At 53.5% G+C, this 21,300-nt stretch overlaps 1 protein-coding gene across 15 annotated transcripts in view; it reads left to right on the plus strand.

Annotated features, from left to right (window-relative positions):
• The window catches only part of NCOR2 (nuclear receptor corepressor 2), a 232,456-nt gene that overhangs the window by 171,526 nt on the left and 39,630 nt on the right, over window positions 1–21,300 (plus strand). For all 15 annotated transcript variants that reach the window (XM_071571895.1, XM_071571904.1, XM_071571906.1 and 12 more), the window contains 5 exons: window positions 2,433–2,554; window positions 3,431–3,603; window positions 6,345–6,407; window positions 15,655–15,797; window positions 20,474–20,621. In XM_071571895.1, coding sequence (XP_071427996.1) covers window positions 2,433–2,554; window positions 3,431–3,603; window positions 6,345–6,407; window positions 15,655–15,797; window positions 20,474–20,621 — 649 coding nt within the window. The remainder of the gene's footprint in view (window positions 1–2,432; window positions 2,555–3,430; window positions 3,604–6,344; window positions 6,408–15,654; window positions 15,798–20,473; window positions 20,622–21,300) is intronic.

Raw genomic sequence — 21,300 nt, forward strand, 5'->3', positions numbered from 1 at the left:
GAAAGAAGCCCTAATCTGATGCCCTGCCAGGCTGGACTTGAAACCTCCTAGAGGAGAGGGATATGCAGTGGCCCCCTGAAACTAGACCAGTGGGGTTTGCCCATCCTCATCATGATGGAGCTTGGCAGATGCCTCTGTAGAGAAGCACCCGTGTTGCAACGTGAGCCACTGCGGCCACTCACATCTCTTGCTGCCTTCCCACTCATGCTTTTGCAGGCTGGCTCAGGGAGCTCCTTGGCATTGCTGCCATCCCAGCCTGTTCCTCTGGGGAAAAACTGCAATGGCTGCTTGAGCTGACAGCCCCCTGATTCAAACAAGTGCAGAGACAAGATGAGATGATGCTGTAGCATCTCTTGGGAGCCGTGCCAAGTTGGTATCGGGGCAGAGACTTGTACAATCATGGCTAGGTTTAGAGCTGGAGGAGAGCTGTGATCTCTGGGATGCAGTTTCCCCAATCTCAAAAGAAATTATTTGCAGTGGGCTGGTAGAAATACTGCAGACCTTGTGTGGGCTCCCCTCCCTTGCCAAAGCCTTCAGTGAGGGGAATGTGTGTGGCCAGGGCTAGGGCAGAACCTCCCTTGCTGCTCACCTGGCCCTCAGTGGTCACAGCCCTCACGTCATGGGTGTCTGGGCTGAACCTGCACTCATGGTTCACCATGCCATGACTCAAGAGAGTCAGAGAGTTCAGGGAAGCGCTGGGGAAAGGCACCTGACAGATGTTCCTTGCTCCTCTGCAGCCATTGCAGGCTTCCCACCTCTCCATCTCGGCAGGCTTGTCGACTGCCCTCCTTCTCCGCTGTTTTGGTGGCTGGCAGGGGCTGTGCCTGGTATGCTGGGTATGACACTTTCACTGGCCAGCTGCTGCAGGAGCCAGTCCATTCCCCAAACCTTAGCAGTTCCTGGACTTTGGAAAATTGTAGGCAACCAAGTGCTCATCCCAGCTGTTCCCTGGCTCCCTGTCCTCTAGGTCCTCCTAGCCTTGCATCCCATGGAGCCATTCCTAGGGGTGCAATGGGAGTGTGAGCTGATGCATTATGGTGGTGTTCTGCACATGTCCAGGCATGGAGGTGCTGCAGAGACTGGCCAAGTGTGCCATACATGTGGTGATCCTGATGGCACAGTTGCCTTCCCCCATTCAAAGAGGAACTGAAAGTCCATGGGGCTTTGGTGATGGTAGTGCCTGGGTTTGAAGGACTTTTGTTGAACCAGGACCTGAAAGAATCAGCAGTTTTCTTGTTAAACTGCTTCATTTGACAGCTCCACGTGTCTCATTTTAGCACCAGCCCGTGGGGGCAGAGAGCTTTGCTTGCACTCAGTGCTGCTGCAGGGATGCCCATGTTGAAAGCAGCCTCACAGTTCTGCAGACTGGGGACAGGCCAGTCCCACTGGTTCGAGGGATGCAGGGACATCTTGTCTGCACTTGCTGTATGGCTGTGTGCCAGCCAGACCAGGCTGCGTGGGATCATACTTTCTGCTAATAAATCCATCTTAAGGCAATTTCCCTCCTGTTACATCACCAAACCCTTTCCCAAGTGGTGGAAGCCCTGCAGCCTGGGCAGGAGCCGGGCGAGCTGGGGTGGGTTTCCTGGAGCAAGCAGCCTTGCATTAGGCAGGAGCAGGATGGTTTAATAAATCATTTCCGTCTCTAATTTCTACTTCTCTATGCAATGCCTCTCATTCGCTGGTTGCCAAAGGGAAGGGAGGTCAGGGGAACCAGGCCTCCCCAGCAACCTCCTTCCTGCAGCTGTTGAAACACAATCCAGAACTATAATAATGACTGTGTTCCTCCCTGGGGTGCCACAGTGCCTTCAGTCCGAGCAGCGGCAGCGGTGTTGGGGCAGTTGGGCACACAGCTTCAGCTGAGGGTGCCAGGTGGTACAGAGTGGGCAGGGAGCTGGGCACTTTTACTGCTTGGTGATAGGGAGTCACAGACTTTCCCCATGGGCTGTGTCAAATACTTGGGAAAAAGATCACAGTGTTGGTGCTGCTGAGCCTTGGGGTGTCACTGGTGTCCCTGTCTCCTTCATGCTCCAGCAAAATGCATCCCACTGGCTGCAGATCACGATCCATGTGGTTAAGCCATGGTCGGCAGGAACAGGGTGATTGTTCTCACCTCTCTGCCTTACCCCTGCCTCACAGGCTGCCTGATTCCAGGATTGCTGCCTGATTCCAGGATTGCTGCCCAGGCTGCCCCACTGCCTGGAACAGGAGCCAGAGTGCAGCTGCCTTGCCTGATCCTGAACTACCTATGATCTCCCCAGAAAGCTTTCGGCCCCCATGGCCTCTGCCAGCACCCTCTGCCTGCAGCTCTTTCCTCTTGGCCACTCGCCCCCAGCATTGTTTTGCAGTGGTTGTTTGGGTTGGCCCAGGTGCTGCCATGTGTCTGCCTCAGCACTGAGGGGTTGGTTTAATTTACATCCCTTGTTTTGCAGCAGCAGCAAATGCCCCGGAGCAGCCAAGAAGAGAAAGATGAAAAAGAGAAAGAAAAAGAGAAGGAGGGAGAGAAGGAGGAAGACAAGCAGGAAACAGAAAATGACAAAGAAGAACTGACAAAGTAAGGACAACCCTCCCTGCCTGGCTCCAGTGAGAGCTGGGCATTGAGCTGGGGCTACAGTGGTGGGATGAGGTGATGGGATGCAGCGGTGGGATGCAGCATAGTACAGGGCTGTCTGACCCTCTGCAGGATCATGTGCACCGTCCTTACCTCCTCCAGAGGGAGGGAAAGGCAGAGCCTCCTCCTCATTCCTCTTCCCTGCTGCTCCCAAACTGGGAAAGCAACTCGATATGCTTTTTTTTATATCAACCCAATCAATCTGCAAAGCTCCTCTGATCCTCCAGCTTGTTTTGTTGTTAGGAGAGCCTCTGGGAGCTGGAGGAGCAATCCGGGCGCAGCAGAGCGCGGCACTTCACCTTTAGTGTTATTGATGTCAATGTGAGCACTCCCAGATGAAGGGCTCCAGCCAGCCCTGCCTCCCTCACGCCAAGCATCAGTGCCGTGGCAGGGAAAGGTTGGCACGTAGACTGCTCGCTATCTGTAATGGGCTTAATACTTGGTTTAAAAGAACATCTGGCTTCATTATATCTAGGCTGCAAAGACATTTACCAGCAGGTCCCTTTCAGGAAGATAAATGAGGAGGAGGCAGGGATGAATTTGAATGGTCTGGTTTTAAACCTGTCTCTGTCAGGTCTCTGTGTGCACTTGGTGGTGGAGCTGCAGCCAGCTGCAGAAAGAAAACCCCACTACAAATCACCCCACCGCCAATCCCAGCCAGGAAAAGAGCCTGTGTCTGCAAAAAACAATGCAGACCTGCCCCCCCAGAAGGCCAACTGAAAAAAAACCCCACCCATCTCCAAACACATGCAGATAAGTAATTGCTTGACCTAAAAAATCAGATCAACCCAATGTGTTTTTTTCTACCTGTTTTTTCAGGGAAAAGAACGACGACACGTCCGGGGAAGACAATGATGAGAAAGAAACCGTCACCTCCAAAGGTCGCAAAACTGCCAACAGCCAGGGCCGGCGCAAGGGCCGTATCACCCGCTCCATGGCCAACGAAGCCAATAACGAGGAGGCAGCTACGCCACAGCAGAGCGCAGAGCTGGGTAGGTGGCATGGCATTGGGGGACCTCAGCAGGGCTTTTGGGGTGTCTGTTGTTCTGGGATGTGACATCAGCCTGCTCTGCTCACAAGAGAAGTGGTTTCCTTTGTGAAATCCTTCTTTTTTGTGGAGCAGCAATGAGGTTTTTCTATCCTATGAATTACACAGCATAGTTCAGCCAGATAAGTGGGGGCATTTACAAGCCCAGGCTGTCCTGGCTAACTGTGTTTATGGCCTCAGAGGGAAAGTGTTGCAAAAGACCAAAAGGGAAGCCGTCAGTTTTAGCAGTGTGTGGCTGGGTTCCTGCGGAGCTTGTGTCCCTCCTGCACCCGGAGCTCTTTCCCTCTACGGCTTCTCAGGCTTTGAGTACCCTCAGCCTCTGCACTAAACCTTGCTGTGTCTCTGCCCTCTCAGTCTTGCCTGGGTCTCTGTCAGTTCTGCTGTCTGTTTTCAAATTTGCCTGGAGCCTGAGCAACTGCAGCCTGTGGGATCTGTGCCCCCTTGGCTTTGGACATTGGACTGGTCCGTTTCCACCCATAACCGATGAGGCAGAGGGTGCTGCCTGTAATATGGCACCCAGAGACAGCACCAGCTTGTGACCACACATAGCAGTCAGCCATAGCCATGCCATGCTGCTGTCCCTCTCTTGGACTAGATGGGAATTCATGGCAGCATCTGCAGCCCCACATTGGGCGCATCTGCCTCTCACATCTGCAGCATCAATAGTGTCCACGTTTGGGGACAGCACATGTATTGACTTAGAGAAGCCAATGCATCGAGGAAGTTGGGTTATTTCCCTATATTTTGTGCTCTTGTCAAAGTACAAAATTATTGCTGTGCTACCTAAGGCAGGTAAAAATAAAAGCAGGGTGACTCCTCTTGGTTTCCTTGCTCTGCAGTTTCTTGCTTGTGCTGTTCCATGTGCTATAAATCACGCGGAGGTGTTTTGCCTCCCTGTTCTCTGCTGACAACTGGCTGAAGCCTTGATTGCGAGCGCTCTGTTTTCATACAGGCGATATAAATAGTCCCCAGCACAACGAAGCCCTGCTCTCTCCCTCCAACTTGTTCAGCAGTGCTGCAGAGAAGCAGCAGATAATGCCAGTAACTTAGATGAGGTTTTTTTATCCCAGCGTCTCTGAGTCCATGATAAACTTCACTGTGAAGACAGAGAAAAGGCTTTAGACCATGTTAAATTGGGAAAAAGGAATGGATCAATTCCAGTGACATATCTTAGCAATTGGTTTCACTTTATGTCTCTCCAATAGCGCTTTAATTTAGGTTGGCTAAGAAAGTTATTGCATTTTAAATACCAATTGAACATTAAAAAACAACACAAAACCGTATTGTGGTTTAACTGCAGCGTGCCAGAGCTCCCTGTAGGCATCTGTTTCATAACTGCACAACCTCAGTCAATGCCATTAATCAAACCAAACGGGCCGTTTCTGTGACATTTCTTTACCATACAGTAACAGGCATCACCAGCAGAGCCAAGGGCCTGCACAGCACTGGGGACACTCACTTTTACGTAAAACAGCATCGCAGTCCCGGCTCTGCCCACAGCCGGGGGAAGCAGTGAGGTATCGATTTCCCTCCCTCTTGGCTGTTGTCCCAGGGGGGACACAGCGTCTCTGGGGGAGGCAGTGGCCTGTGCTGTCTTCCAGGAGGTGACACCTGCAGTTGTGGTCAGCCAGCTGTGAAGGAGATTCTTCTGTCCAATGCTGTGGGCACTGGAGCCCACATTGTCCTCCCACAGCGTCTCAGCTTCCTGGAGAGCTTCTTGGAAGATTCTTCCTTCTCTCCTTGTCTATATTCTTTATCCTGGACCTATCAGCCTGTTTTCCATTTTGAAAGGACACTGTCAAAACATCTCTCATCACTGCTGAAATAATGCTTTGCCTGTTGTTTAGAGTAATCACCCCTTGGCAGCCCGAGCCGGAAATCTGTTTCCTTACCAAGTTGTTTTTTGCATCTGACTCACACCCCAGTTTGTTATTGTAGGGTTTGCTCTGTGCCAGGCTGCCAGCGGGACTGGTGTATAGTGAGGGCTTTATGCAGGGCCTCGGTGTCCCAAGCACTATGCCTAGGATGGAGGAGAGGGGCAGCATCAGATGGTGACACTCCTCTCCACCTCTCCTGGCTGGAGCAGCATGTCCCCTTGCCATGGGCACTGTTCCAGGTGAGTCCCCACCACTCTTGGAAGTGGCTCAGAGTTGTTGTCCAAGAGCCTGGGGATGGCACAGAGGGAGCCGCAGTCACACACAGCCAACACCCTTGACAGATGCAGTCAGCCAAAGTCACCACTGAGGTGACGCTGCTTCTCCGTCTCTGCTGAGGGTGACGGTCCCACCCTGTGTCTGCCACCTCTAAAGCACACAGCCGCAGCCAGCTCCATCTTAGGTACCTTTTGCTGGGCCGGGGTGCGTGGCACCAAATCAACAGGAAATCTGCTGCCACTCTTGAGCCATCTGGCTTTGCTTCCAGGCCCAAAATGGAGGTTTTATATCACTGAGGCAAATCCCAAGGGGATGCTGTGCAGGGGGTACTGTGGCATGGAAAAGCCTCAAGAACCCACACCATGACAGCCTTCCTTGTGGAAGCACTTCTGCACTCCATGGGGTTTTGTCATGCCTCCAGGTAACAGGGCATGGAGCACAGGGTTTGAGTGTTGGGACATCTCATCTGAGCTTACTGGGCTTGCTGGGTCCTGCTCACAGCTGACTGCTCCCTTTCCTTCTTCCTTCACAGCTTCCTTGGAAATGAATGAAAGCTCTCGCTGGACCGAAGAGGAGATGGAGACAGCTAAAAAAGGTGAGACACATTTTTTTTCTCCTGTTGGCTGTGCTGGAGCTAACCCATTAATTTGGGATCGACATCATTTGACTGCTGGTGCAGGGCTGTGGGTCCTGAGCTGTGGGGCTGGATCCAGCCCACCTCAGGAAGGATTTGGTATTGGCAGATAGAGGTGCAGGGAGTGTGCTCAGATTCTCCAGCCGCAGGAGCTGTGCCAACAGGGATGTCTGGGCTGCGGCTGGAGCCTGCATGTGTCCCACAAGGCAGGAGTTGGCTGTAGGAAATGGGAAAGGCGCTTCACCCGTTGCCGGTTGGAGCTGCTGGTGCCTGTAGTTTCACTGCTCTTTGGAGCCTCATGCCTTTGCTGCAATCTGTTACAGGCACACAGACTGTCTGCCTGTGCTCACATGTCTGGGATTTAAGGAGAGGACAGTGAACCCCAATACTCCCCAGGCATGTGTTGGGGAGCTCTGGCAAGCCAGGGCTGTGGGCAGCATGGGGTGACTTTACATTCTGGAGCTGATTCAGAGCCTCTGCTGAGACCGTTTTTAAAAAGTGCTGACTGTAGCACAGCCCTTCTTGCCACTTCCCCTCCTCGTGCCACTCCTGCGCCAGCTCTTTCACTGCTTTAATTTTTTGCCAAAGTCACGTCCTGTTGATGGGCTGTCGAGCTCATGTCCCCAGCCCGTGCATCCCGCTTGCGTCGCTGCCGACTCTCCTGGCCTGGAGAGGATTGTAAATGGGAAATTAAAATGGAAATGAGTGTCGTTCGGGGATGGCAAAGGCAAACAGGCGTGTTAGCAAGTTTGGCTTTGCTTGGAAAATGCACCTGCTGCTGGGATGGTGATTACACGTTCTGGAGCGCCGGCTGCCCAGGTGCCGATGGGAGCTGTGGACTTGGATTACTTTGCCTGTGAATATCCCAAAGTGTTTGGCTCGCTCGCCTTTAAGCTGTTCCAACCCTCTTTACAACCCTGTGCCAATCCTGCACGTTGCTGAGCGAGGCTCTCTATAGTTGCAAAACTTAATAGATAGACTTTAATCAAGCAAACTGGCTGGGGGCCAGGTAATGGGGTGAGCAGGTGCTGGCAGGGGAGGGTCGTTGGTGGGATCTTTTCCGAGCACTGCTTTGTTTTGGAGATCAGCATCTGGTTGTTAAAAAGTGCCTCTTGTTGTTTTATGCTGGTTGCTGGAGGTGCGCTTAAGGAGTCTTAAAACCAGCTGCCAAAGCCTGTGTGAAGGCAGGATGAAGCGTGGGAGCACGTAGCGCTATTCCAGCCCAGGGGCCAGGAGGAGGCAGGGAGATTTGCTGATATAAAGCCCAATGGCTGATGTTTTCCCCCTCACTACAACCTGGGAAACTGAGATTGCAACACCAGACTTCTACAGAAAAGCCAAATTCCCCTTTGCCAGGAAGCAGCCACTTTAGTGCTTCAAACTGGCTCTGTCTGGCATTTCCAGGGACCAGCACGGTGGGGGTTTCCACTCACAGCAACTCTGAAACTCCGGAGGTAACCTCAGAGGCTGGAGGGGGTGGTGGCAGAGCCTGCTGCCAGCATGGCTGGGCAGGGGCAGAGGAGGTGGTGGCCAGCATGGGGTGGGCGCAGAGATACGTGCACCATCCTCCTCAGCATAAGGATTTGGCCAGCCCAACCACACTCCTCACCATACTGGTACAAGTCAGAGCCCATAGGTGGCTGGTGTAGGGAGTTAAACAAGCAAGATGTGGGTCCCAGGGAAAGTCAGTCCTACCACCCCGAGGTGCTCTGGCAGATGGGCACTGTGACCTCTGCTCCCACCACCTGTCAGCCAGGAGAGCAGCCGAGCCTTGATGTCCACTCTTAGGTTTCTGTGCGTGGCATGAAACCCCGTGTCATTTGTGCTCAGGAAGGTGAGAAAAAGCAGCCCTAGGACAGGGAGGTGCCAGAGTTGCCTGTTCTCCTGCACAGTAACAGAGCTGCACAGGGAGTTTCCAATCAGGAGAAGGCAGGACTGTTTCTGGTGGGAGAGACAGTGAAGGGGAGTACCATGTTATTAAACTTAAATAGGGGAACAAAAACCCAGCGAGAGGAAAGTTCTTGCTTAATGACACTTTTATTACTCAATAAACTTCGATTCAGTAGTCTGTTAAAATGTGCAGAGATTGGTATAACGATAGTGGAACGTGTTTTTCTGATATTATCTCCTTGCACCAGGGCTGTGATCCTTAAAGCAGAAGGTTTTGATTTAACTGGAGTTGCTTGAGGATTTCCCCCTTCCCTTCCCAAGCTGGGAAGCAGGCAGAACCTACTGCTTTGCTGCTAGGCAAGGGGAAGAGGCATTCAGCATCAGGATGGGGCTGCTCCTTAAAAGGCAATGTTTAGGCAGCTTCTGCCTTTGGGGGACCCACTGGAGGAGTCCACACAGGCAGGAGTTCAAGGTAGGCTGGAAGGGAGTGTGTGAGCAGCAGGCAAGCACCAGTCTGGAGCAGTGGTTGGGTTTTTGTCTCCCCAGTCCCTCCACCAAGTGTCCCTGCCTGCACCAGAACTGTGGAGCAGCCGCAATAGTGCTGGAGCTGAACTCGATGAACTGGGAGGTTTCGACATGACCTTTGTTAGTCTTTAAAGTCTGGTATCTGTTCTCACCCAGCTCGGGGTTTTCCCCCCTGGGTGTCTAACAAGCGGTTTTGTTCTTTGAAGAGAGGTGGGTGGAAGTGGCAGGTCCTCCTGCGCCTTGCCCAGGCTCTGCCCTTGTCCTCAAGGTACAGCCAACCTTGGGCTCCTTACGCCTTTTTCCAGGCTCAGAACACAGAAAGGCCATGGGATGGAGTCATCATGATGAGACAGAGGAGGACTGGGCACCAGTGTAAAATACTGATGACAGAGAGTTAAATAATCCATGAAGCCTCCTGAATAGTTACTTTTAGCTGTAAAAAATTCCGTTGGAACACCAAAGACACTCTTTCGAAGGCTGATTTTCAGTGCTGCCAACAACTCATCAGACTTCTGAACTGAAGCATTTTTATCCCCAGTCCCACTCAGTTCACGAAAGTGAAATATAGTAGAATTTTTTTTAAATACTGATTTCTTCAAATTAAGGCATAACATGACCCACTGACAGGAAAGCCCGTGTCAGAAATCAGCCACCTCCCCTCACCTTTGGAACTCAGGAGCTGCCTGTGGCACAGGTGACACTAGAGAGCTGGCAGCTCTGTACCTTCCTCCTTTCGTCACCCCTGTTCTCTTGTTCGAGCCTTCCCTTCTCCCATGAGAGATAAAGACAACTGTAAAAACCTGCTGATAGTAGTAAAAGTGGGCTAGACAAACTGGTTTGCAGCCCGTGCTGGTCACTGCGTGTTGTCCCTCTGGCTGGCCTTGGGGTGGGATGTGGCTTGGGGTCTCCCACCCAGTTGTTCTCTGCCCAGGATGGGTGCAAGAGGATCTTAAAGCCAGGGCAGACCAACCTGCGCATTCCAGTCCCTACAGCCAGAGTGCCAGTATGTACCCGCTCTGAGGAAGCCCTTATGTCTGCCATGAAGTTTGTACAAAGTGACATGGTGGAAATTACTGGGATGGAGCAGATTGGGTGCCACAGGGGCAAAACTGTGTCCAAGGCATGGGTTAGTCACACTTGCCCTGGATGGTGCTGTAGTCAGCGACAATCCCATTCCTGCCATCCCAGACTGGGGCTTGGCTGCCCTTCAGCCAGGATGTTTCTCCTGGGCCCATGGTGCCTGTGCCTCTTGTGCCCTGAGAGCTGCACTTTCTGCCACCATTGGCTGAACATTTCTTGAGCATGTAGGAGAAAACTGTGAGGATTTGCTTAGTGAGTGTCAGTGAATGGAACAAAAAAGGCCTGTCAGGAGGAACTGCTGGGTAATTACTATAATTTGCTGCCTACATTTTAATTTTGAGCATTATTTTTTCAACAATAAGGGAGCAGGAATAATATCTGAACCAGGTGAAGGGAGAGAGCTGGGCCCACCAGCAGCAGCTGCTCAACGTGCACTCACTGCCATGGTGCTGGACTCGAGTGTCCCAGCTGGACAGGAGGTGATAGCACTTCTCAGGGAGCTGGCAACCCTCGTGGGACTTCTTGTCCCCTCCCAGAGTCAGAGGATGGAGACACAGCACAAAATGAAGGTTGTGATAGGAGTGGAAAAGCCATGCAGGTCCGTGATCAGGGCACAGGGCTTGATGTTTTGCAGCAGGTGGATGCAGCGATCAAGAACTGTCTCTTTCAATGGGGAGACCTGGGAGCTGAGGGTCCCAGCCATCGCCAGAGGAGAAGGAACATGGTGCTAGAGCTGAGCTAGTCAGGGGTCCCAGCACCATACCCACACCTTGTTTGGTGGCACTGCCTGCCTCCCTTCATAGACCTGGTATGACAGGTGTGAAAGCTGCCAGGGAGTTCAGCTCCAAGCTCCCTCATAGGCGTGGGGCACATCAGAGGCCTGTTTGTATCCAGCTGCCAAAGCAGAGGTCCATTGGGAATGCAGCAGGCTGGTTCCAGCATTGCCTTCCCAAGGAAGGAAGGACATCACCCACTGTGGTAATGAGAGCACACTGAGCTGGCTGCCTATGCCATGGCCCCTCCAGCAACACCCCAGGGATGTGGGCTTGCCCCCCATGCCACCATCCCCACTGCTTCCTTTGGCACAGCAGCAGGAGCCTGGTGTGCACCTGGCTTTGCCACCCACTGATCTGTGGCCCTGGAGAATTTACTCACCTTCCCCGTGCCTTGGTTCTCCCCCATGCTGCAAACCAGCTCGAGGTCAGTGTAGGAGAGTGATGCCAACCACGCTTTCAGGATGCCCTGGGTGGTGTCGCTGACTCAGTAGTGCTGGTCGTTCTTCGGAATGGGATTGCAGCACATTTTGGCTGTGGTGTAGCCAGAACTGCCTCCATTCCCACTGCCAAGAGGGTGTGTGGGTGCAAGAGGTACTGGAGATCATACCAGGCACCGTCAGGCATAGGGAATGATATCACTTAGTTTTTCCCCTATAACCTTGTTCTGTTAATCCATGCGAACTCCCATTAAGGGACCCTTTTACGGGCTCTCTCCACCCTCACCAAGCCCTGGGTGGAGCAGGGTGGCCATGCCAGAAAGCCTTGGAATGGCTCTGGTGAAAAAACCTAGCTTCAAAGAGCCAACGGGGTGTGAGCCGACGGCCTTCGCCCTCCACGCTGCCCCTCCGGGTTTCTTCTCTGTTCCCCGAGATGCTGAGCACGGTACCCTGCTCTGCAAGGCTCCTCTTCCTTCCAGCCTCGTCCGCTTGCCGTACGGGAGCCGAAGCCCCGGTCCGCCCATGGCGAGACCGGTGCCAAACCTCTCCCCATCCCTCCTCTGCCAAGGCAGCAGCTGCAGGGCCGAGGTGTCCTGGGGCGCCACGGCAACCCGTCGGTGCGGCACTGGGCTCGCCGGCGCGCACGTCCCCAAAGAAAAGCGCCTTTGATTCACTTGAGAGCGGAGAAAACTATTAGCCAAGCTTTGTTTTCCTGGATCCCTCCCCCTACTGCTGACATTCAGCCGAGAGCGAGGGAGACAGAAAGTGAGCGAGGGAGGGCGGGAGCGGGTGCCAAGCGCCGCACCCCTTGTCAGCTTGGGTCAGCGCCACGTTCGTTATTAATGCTCTGTCTAGAGGTCACATTCAGATGCAACGAGCCCCGGGTCAGCCAGAGGAACAGATTAGAGCTTGCTCGCTGCTCCGCCACATACCGACGGCACCAGCTCCCCGTCCCCGGGCTGGCAGGAGCGGAGCTGCTGCGCTCCCACCCCTTCGCCTTTCTCCTGCCTTTTTTTTTTAATTATTATTATTTCTTGGCAACGTCGGGCACCTCCTGAAACTGCACAGCCTCCCCGTAGCCCCAAGCTGCTGAGCAAGGAGGTGAGGTAGGGGAGAAAATACTGGCGGCGCTTCCATCCACCTTAACAACCGCGGCTGCAGACGGCTGGAACACTCCGGCGAGCGAGCAGAGGGAGAGCGGAGAACGCTGTTCGCTCCAGAGGGAAGAGCGCTGGGGCCGGAGCATGTGTTCCCACCAACTTCTGCCATCGGGGTCAGGAGTCTGCCGCCTGTGACCTGGTTTCCAGCCTCAGTGCCCGTTTGCTCGGCGCTCCCGGCCGCCCATGGCTCTGAAATCCTTTCGCCCCCAGGATTTAAGGAACCGGGTTTGCTTTCTTCTCTGTCTCCGGCTGCTGCGAGGGAGCGAAAGCGAAATGCGTGGGGAGGGTGTGAGCGGAGCACTCGCAGCGCTTTGCAGCGGGCTGCCGTGCCTGGGGGGGCTTTGAAGAAGTGCCCTGCCTCCCGTGTCCTTCCCAGCCCACCCGCTGCACACTCCAGGTGCACTCCCTGCCCGCCGGAGCCGGATCCGGAGCACGTAAGTCGGGTGCTGGGGTCCGAAAGATGGGGTTAACCTCAAGATTGTGTGTAGCTGCCTGCGGCAGACCCTCCGTCCAGAGCCCCCGCCACGGGCCGAGGAGCTCAGGCTTCCTGAGGATCTGATAACTCGGTTAGTCATAGTTTCAGTTGCGATGCGGAACGAAGGACCGCGTGGTGCCGAGGCGGGCTGGTGTGCCGGGCTGGCTGCTGCCGTGAAGGGCTGGCGAGTCAGCGAGTGCGGGGCAGAGGCTGGGGTGACAGGGGCTGGGAACAGCTGTGCTGATGGAGCTCATGAAACTGATGCCCGGCGAGCCAGGGTCTTACCGGCACGTCGTGGGGTGTCTTGACTGGTCCCTCACAAGTGTGCAGATAACTACAGTGTGGGAAGCAGGTGTTGCTGTTTTGCTCTGGTTTAATGCAAAAAGAGAAGAGTGGCGGGGTTCCCTGCTGGTCCCGCGGGCAGGGGCTGCAGGCAGCCTCCTCCTGCTCCTCCCGACCCGGCCACCTGCCCGGCCAGCTGCAGGCTCCTCTGGCAGTGTCCTGGTGAGAAGGGACACAGCCAGCCCAAGCAGGAGGAAGGACAGCCAGGAGCTGGCATTGCCTGCGGCTGGCAAAGGTCACACTATGCTGGGGACCACTCACACTGACATCCATCACTGCCCCCCCTCGACCCCCCCGAGTCCTGAGCTCTGCCAGCCAGGTCCTGCTTGCCTGGCATCTCTCCCGCCAAAGCACCAGAGCTCACAGCACATCCACACCGCTGCCAATGTCTTCATTTTGGGGCTTTGCCCGAAGCACAGCCATCAGCCTTGGCCCCGGCTGTCACACTTGGTGCCGGGCCACCAGCGCAGTGATGAGCAGAGGGACAGAGCCGCTTGTTTGCTTTGGATGGCAGTAGGGGGTTGTGTCAGAGGGGATGGGTTGTGACACAGGGGACTGTCCTGTTTTGCCCTGCAGCATTCAGCAGCAGTGGGGGGAGGACTCCTGCCCCGCTTGTTACCTCACAGTTGGTGGCCGGATGTGATTTTTTTAAATCTATTATTATTTTCAAGAAGTCCCAGCTCACCAGTGAGGTGACAGAGGTCGTGGGTTTGGCTGAGTGAGGCTGGGAGTTGCAGAGTTAAAGCTCAAACTTGTGTCTTGGCTTGCCAGGGCCCTTCTGGTGCTCAGCGCATGTGATGCCTTGTACATGCAATTTGATAAGCCTGGTGCTGGGACAGGCAGGATACAGGCACTGGCTTGATGTTAACTCTTGCTGTGCTGGGTATTGCTGGTTTTCTCCAGGCCCTGGGAAGCAGGGAGGTGGGTTTCATCTTTCCTGTGGGAATATGGTCCCATCCATTCAGTGCAGCCATGTCCTTAACCTCCACGCTGTGCAAGGGGCACGGCACAGATCCTGGCCAGAAGTGCACCCCTTGGGCCTGATTGCGTGTGGCTGCTCTGGGATCAGTCCATCCCCAAGGTTTGTTTTTGGGCTGAAGCGGAGATTGGGCTGGCACCTAGGTCCAGTCTGGGGCTCAGAAGTGACACATGGCAGCAACTCGGCTGGAGTCTGGCAGCAGGGCTAGGGCACAGCTACCACATTCCCAGGCACAAACAGAGCCACACACAGGAGCTCCAGTGTGGGACTTACTGTGGTCCTGAGCCCCGTGGCATCAGAGCAGCCAGGGAAGGGTTTGGGTATGGACCCAGTGGTCAGTGTCTGTTCCTAGGCTCTGCGGTTGGTGGTTTCTGGGCAGAAAATCTCCCAACAAAGCAGGAAGATGCTCTTAGCAGGTTCATTCCCTCATGGTTTTCTTCTTTAAGTCACCTTTTGTGGTAGTACAGTGTGCCTTGGCTCACAGTCTCTTTCTGCGTCCTGTGTTCTCACAAGGTGCAGGGGAGAGCTGGGAGGGCTGTTGGCCAGGAGCCAGCCAGGCCAGCAGTGTCCCACAGGCTGGTGGCAGCTCCAGCCCCACCAGACACCACAGGAAGGACCAGCTGCACACCAGGAATAATTGCTGGCAGTGAAGCATTTTTTCCCAGGAAGCCTGCATGGTCCTTTCCCAGGTCACCTCCAAGAGCCTGTGGTGGAGGGACCATGGTGCCACTGCACCCATCCCTGGGTTGTGGTTGTGACTCCTGCCTACAGCTACAGGACCAGGAGTGCCCAGACAGCCCTGCAGAGACCACAAGGACACAGAGTGCTGACTGGTTTCTTCCTCCTCCTCTTCCTCCTCCACCCTGCTGGGTTGCCCCAGCACTGGCAGGAGCCCTGTGCTCGGGTGGCACCATCTGGCCAGGATTGCCAGCCCTTGGCATGATGCCTGACCTGGGAAGCTGCCTTTGCTCATGAGCCTGTGATCAGCACTAATCCCTCGGCACGCCTCTTCCCAGCCAGGGACATTACCTGGGCTTCTCTGCCAGAATGATGACACTTAACCTGCCTAGGCTCTCCCTTCCCATCCATAACAGGGCTGTATGCTCCAACCCCATGAACTGCCTTGTCACATCTTTGGAAATCGTCAGTGGAGAACAGGAGTGTGGGAAGATTCTTTGCTTCATGGTGGGGACTGAGAGCAGCTGTCCCAAGTTCTCCTGGACATGCCAACACCTCCTGCAGCCGTCCCAAAGGGAAGGAAGCACTGCTCATCCTCGTGACTGCCCAGTGGCTAGCCGAGACTTGCTTGTGGGACGTATTTTGTTCCAGAGACGGCCAGCATAGTGCCTTTTTTCCCCTTGGAAAGAAAAACAGCCTCTCATAGGTCATCCCCTGGCCTAGAAGCCATTCAGACAGGTGCTGGTGACCATATTGTTCCTGTGGAGTTTGGCTTGCACGGAGGATGTTTCCCATCCTGCGTGGATAATGCTGCCCTTGTGCGAGCGCTTCTGGTGTTAAACTCTTCTTTCTTCCTCCAACCACAGGTCTCCTTGAGCATGGGAGGAACTGGTCGGCCATTGCCAGGATGGTGGGCTCCAAGACCGTGTCACAGTGCAAAAACTTCTACTTCAACTACAAGAAGAGGCAGAACCTGGATGAGATCCTGCAGCAGCACAAACTGAAAATGGTGAGAGCCCCAGCCCAGCCCACATATGCTCTTGAGTGAAAGCTGTGGGGACTGCAGAGTGGTGCAGGAAAGGGTTGTCCACCCATCTGTCTCTGGGAGGTCTGGATGAGGCAGAGCTGCTGTGTGGGAGATGCCTGGATGTTTGGAGCATGGCTGGTATGCATGGCTGGTATCTCCCCTCTCAGAGGAGAGATAAGGAACAGGAGGAGGAGCAGGGCTGTGGTGTATTGGCCAGGATGTGAGCTCGGTCCTGGCTGTGCAAATACTTCTTTCTCTGGTGAGGTGGTGCTGTTCCACCCTTGTGAGCCGAGAGCCCAGCTGGGCCACACGACTCTGTGCCTTGCAGGTCCTGCAGTTACCTGGTAAATTGCTGGTTTGCCCCAAAGAAATTCAGGGATTTTGGGTAACCCAAGGACATGGGTATTGGTTGTCCTCAGGGCTGTGAGTGGAGGCCCACAACTCTCTATGCCTAAGTTTCCCCATCAGAAGGGGCTAATGCGGCTTCTCTTCTGGTATGCAGTGCAGGGTGTGAGTGAAGTGGGGCTTGTTTGGTGTTCTGGAGATGGCTCGGACTGCTAAGAACCACTAAAGATTATAATTATTTCATTTGTAGAGTATCCTGGGGTTCCCAGTTTCTGGCTAATAGAATTCACATGGCTAAACCCCCAAGGGGTGCTTTGAAAATGCAAAGGACAATGTTCAATGCAGGAATCTCTCCAAGCAAGCTATTACAGCAAGAGTAAAAAGAAAGACAGGAAAACATTCAATGACTCACTCAGGAATTTAATATCCTAGTCAGTCTATAGGAATGAGAGAAAGAGAAGACATCGGCGCTTCTTTTTTATTAATTCTCTATGCACAGAGACACTCCTGTGTTCCCATGTTTCATCGAATTGTTTTTAGAAACAAAGCAAACAAACTATATAAAAGACCCCCAGACCCATGTAAAGACTGGAATGAAATGTGCATCAAGCCCTCTGAATATAAAAAGTTACATTAGAAAGATATCATTGTTCATTACTGGGGAGAATCTGAAATAAGATCATACAGCTTTCCTGGCAGTGGAGCCGGTGTGTATTAATTTACTCTGCTCCCTAATGTTGCAGAAATTATATCACGGAAGTGTTTTTCTGCAGAACCACATTTTTCCCTGCATCCGTCCCTCCAAGGCAGCCGCTAGACTTCTCCAGTCTAATTGCTCACTCTCACTTGCAGTTTATATCAGCATCATCATTTTATTTTTCGAGCATTGAAGGCTGTGGGATTCGGTCATGGAGAAGAACAATGAACATTCAGCTGTTATTTATTGTACTCTATTGTTTTGTGGCAACAGCAGATGCCAGAAAGCTGAATAAAATAAAAGAACAACTGAGATTAAATTGCTATAGACCTTCTTTCCTGACTCCTAAATATATTTCCAAGCAAAGTGAGCTTCCAAATCTCATCCTATATCCAGTTCAGCCGTGACCTCTGCGGAGGAAGCACGTGGTGAGGCAGTGTGGCATCACTTAGTTTTGCCATGCCATCCATGGATTATTCCCTGACCTCATCACCACCAGGTATTGCTGATCATGTGCGGGGAGGTCCAGTGGCTCTGCTTTTCCTCCTCTTGCTTAATGAGAGTAAACGTCATTAGTAGATCTCATTCATTTCCCAAATGGGGTTTGTTGATATTGTAGCCTCCTCTTCCAGATAGGTTTCCACGGTGTGCAGGTGACCCAGAGGAGCTGTGGGGACGGGCCGGCAGCAGTGACAGGTGTGGGATGGGAAGCAGACAGCCATGGCTTGGAGTGTCCCTGCCAGCCAGCCTCACCATGGCACAGGCAACCTGTTACTGCTGGGGCAGGGTCAGGCCACCTTGAGGCTTTGCTTTATCTGCCCTGCTGTGTGTTTTGGCTTGGTTTGTTGCCACATGGCTCAGATGTGTCCCAGGCATCAGCGTCACTTAGCCTTGACCTTCTGCACACTCACTCACTAATCTCAGCATTTAAGGAAAGCAGGGTATTAGGATACATGGTGTTCTCAGAGCTGTTCTTTCTGTTAGTGGCTGGAGACTAGGCACTGTCTTCACTGGGACCTCTCTGCAGTGTGGTTGTCACTTTGGGCTAGTGTCTGCTGGGGCTTGTTTTGGCTTATGCAAGGAAGAGGGGCAAGTTTTCCCCTGGGCTGGGGCTGGTCCTGCTTGGAGAACCAATCTTCTGGACCTCCTCTGAGCAGCATTTCTTTAATTCCTTGCATTTTTTGTGTGTTGCTGGCTTTGCACAGCAAAACTGCTTTGGGAGCACATCCTGGTGGCCTGTGCTTCTGAGGAATGAATGTGTCTGTCTTGCCTTGGTGCAGACCCTTGCTCTCAGAATGGGGAACTGAGACCCTCTTCACTGCAGTGACAGAGAGGTTCTTCCTGCAGACTCACAACTCTACCCCTTCCCGTCACTGCTGACTGCTCACAGAGCAGAGCATGGGAGTCAGTCCGTGGTTAGACCTAGTCCAGACATGATTGGAAACACACATTGTTGTGGGATACCAGTCTGGGACTGACCTGGTCCTGCTCTTTGGACAGGCTGAGGCTGATGGGAGGTTCCCATCATGGTAGCTCCCTGTTGGCAGCAGAATTTGGAAGCTGTTTGAGCGGTTGCTGCCCTGTCAAGTGGTGAGTGCAGGGAGAGGCTGAATTTGTTAGGATAGTACAGAAAGACATCATGAAGGAGGATGCATGGAGTCACACCTCATGGAGGGTTTGGTGTCCTCACTGCACAGCACTCCTGGCGAGGCAGAAGTGGCACCAAGTCCTAAATGCTCCTGAAGAAATACCTGGTGGCAGGTAGAGAGCCACAAAATGAACATCAGAGTGTCCATAGCAAATGGTCCTTGCACCTTCCCATGGCCTTGCTGGCAATCTCTTGAATTAAAAGTACATTGTGATGATGGTAGACACCTGGTCCCAGGCATGGCTCATGGAGACTCTTTCATGTCCACCACAGCTGTGGCTAGGATCATGTGTCAGCCATGGGGGCCCTGGGGCTGCTTGTGGAGACAGGGCAGGATGGGACTCCTTCCTTGACAGGGTGCTGGGAGCAAGACTACACAAGGGATTTGGAGCTGTCAGCATGATAAGAGGCAAAGTGGTGGGCTTGAATGTATCTCTAGATGTACGCAAGATCTGTTGCCTGGATTGCACATCATTCTGCCTAAATACCAGCAGTGGGGTCTGCTGGGAGAGGGATCCACAGTGGCCTCGGGGCTGCTCACTGCTCCACTCTGCCAGCAGTTGCCAGCCCCAGGCTCTGGCCAAGTAGGGTGCTGAGGCAGAGTCTGGTTCCCAGCTAATTCCCAGCGAGGAGCCTGCTCCTGCCCGCGGCTGAGTCATGGACCCGTGAGTAAGAGGCAGAGAAGTCTTTGCCATAGTAACGTCGGCGCTTTGTCACTGCATTAGCGTGATGGGGAACTGCTGCTCCACACAGAAGTGTGTGGTTGCTGAATCGCTGCTGTGGCAGAGGCGCGAACACCGGCAGCACCGGGGCATGGCCGGCAGTGCCGAGATGGGGCAAGGGAACCACAGGGCCCAGCCTTTCTTGCACTGCTCCACGCCTGCAAAGAGACTGTTCTCAAGTGCCTTTTTTTCCCTCTCTCTTGCCCAGTTTGATAAAAATAGATTTTGAGCAAGCAGCGTTTCCAAGCAAAAAGCAGTTGTATTTGTTTGTTTTATCTGGAAGTTTTCTAAAGGACTGAAAAGTTGGGAGTGGGGGGAAGGAGGGACCAGCTCTTCCCAGCACAGAGATCCAGCAGCAAAGTTAACATTTCCACCACGGCTTTATCTTTTCATCCATGTAAATAAACGTCCTACACACGTCACTCATGTGGGGTTTGCAGGGAGAGCCGGAGATGATGAGCCTGTTCCTACTGGTAATATTTACTCAAGCAACAAGAGCAGGAAACAATAGCAAAGCCGAGACTTTTCCTTTAGGTCTGCAGGAGGGAGCAGCTGCCCGCACCCTCATGGCTGTGGCACGTGCCCCAACAAATGAGGACAGGGCTGTCTTGGGGCAGGACAGGCCACCAGGCAGCTCACCTTTGGGATGCTGTGACGCACAGAGCATCCCCACTGTCTGCTGGTGACAGCTGGCCCTAGCAGGGAAGTCAAAGTCCTTTGGCAGGACCTGCCAAAGGGGTCATGAAAGCTGGTGTGTGGAAGTGTTGGCTGGGCCCTATCTGGGGCATCAGCTTTGTTATCTGCAGATGAGCGTCAAGTCACAGCCACATGTGTATGTGTAGCTGAATGTAGAGCCTGGAAATGCACAGGACTGGTATGTCACACATGCGTAATGACTAGACACGGGACCCCCGAGCTCTTGTCAACTCTGCACTGGTGATCTCTGCATGCTGGTTCCTTGTCCACATGTCTGTGCCATCCTTCCTTTGGAGTCTTGATGCTGCCTGAGGCTGGAGCTCCATGTGCAGCCAGGCTCACAGAATTTTTTGGCCAGGTGACACCACACTGCTGGTCTTTCAGCAGATAAGTCTGGTCCCAAAGACTCATACTCAGAGGGTTTGCCCAAGGCAGGGGGTGTCTGGTGGTGTGACCATCCCTCTTGGCCCTTTGGGCAGGAGTGGTAGTCTCTGTTCCCACGTGGCTCCCTATGGGCTTTACTTCTCACCATCCTCTTCCTCTTCCCCAGGAGAAAGAAAGGAACGCCAAGAGGAAAAAGAAAAAAGGTGCTGCAGTTCAAAACGAAGAAACCGCCTTCCCTCCTGCAACTGAGGACGAGGAGATGGAGGTGTCAGGGACGAGCGGCAATGAGGAGGAGATGGCAGAGGAGGCGGAAGGTGAGGCTGGTTGGGGGCTGTGGTGGAGGAATGTGCTCAGCTTTCCTGGCTTTGCCGCCTGGTCACAGCAGAGGCATCACGCGCGGTCTCTTTGGAGCTGCAAATGTCACCACTCACAGGGGGTCATGTCTGTCACCCCAAAGTCACACCGAGGTGATGGTGTCTCACAGCCCAAGGCGCTCGTGGCATTTTGGATGCCTCTGGATTTCACGCTTGCAAGGAGTGCCCTGGATCACTGCCTTCCTCCCATGTCTGTCTGGACAGAGGGCTATTTTTGGGAGCCCTTTGGTTTCTGATTTCCCTTAGCGTGCTCTCCAAGGAGCACCCAGCTTCCAAGGGCCTCTTGTAAATCACATTTCTTGGTGTTTTTCTCTACAGTCCCTTTGCTGCTGTCTCAACAGGGTTAGATAGCCACAACTGTGGGCTTTCACTGAGCTTATTATGAGCTCAAGGAGGGATAACTCACCAGGGTTTGCATGAACCCATCCCTTCAGGTCATTGCTGCTTCCCTGGTCAGGGAGTTTCCAGAGCCCAGCCCTGCAGCAAAGGCAGGGGAAGCTGTGGTCTCCCACCAGCAAGGCTGATGTATCATGGTGGGTCTTTTCCTCTTTCTTTCCCTTTTAAGGTAGCCTTTTCCTCCCTCCCAGCCATACCAAAGAAAGGAATCAACTTGAAAGTG

This window comes from Pithys albifrons, chromosome 17, assembly GCF_047495875.1.
Source record: "Pithys albifrons albifrons isolate INPA30051 chromosome 17, PitAlb_v1, whole genome shotgun sequence".
Lineage (NCBI taxonomy): Eukaryota > Metazoa > Chordata > Aves > Passeriformes > Thamnophilidae > Pithys > Pithys albifrons.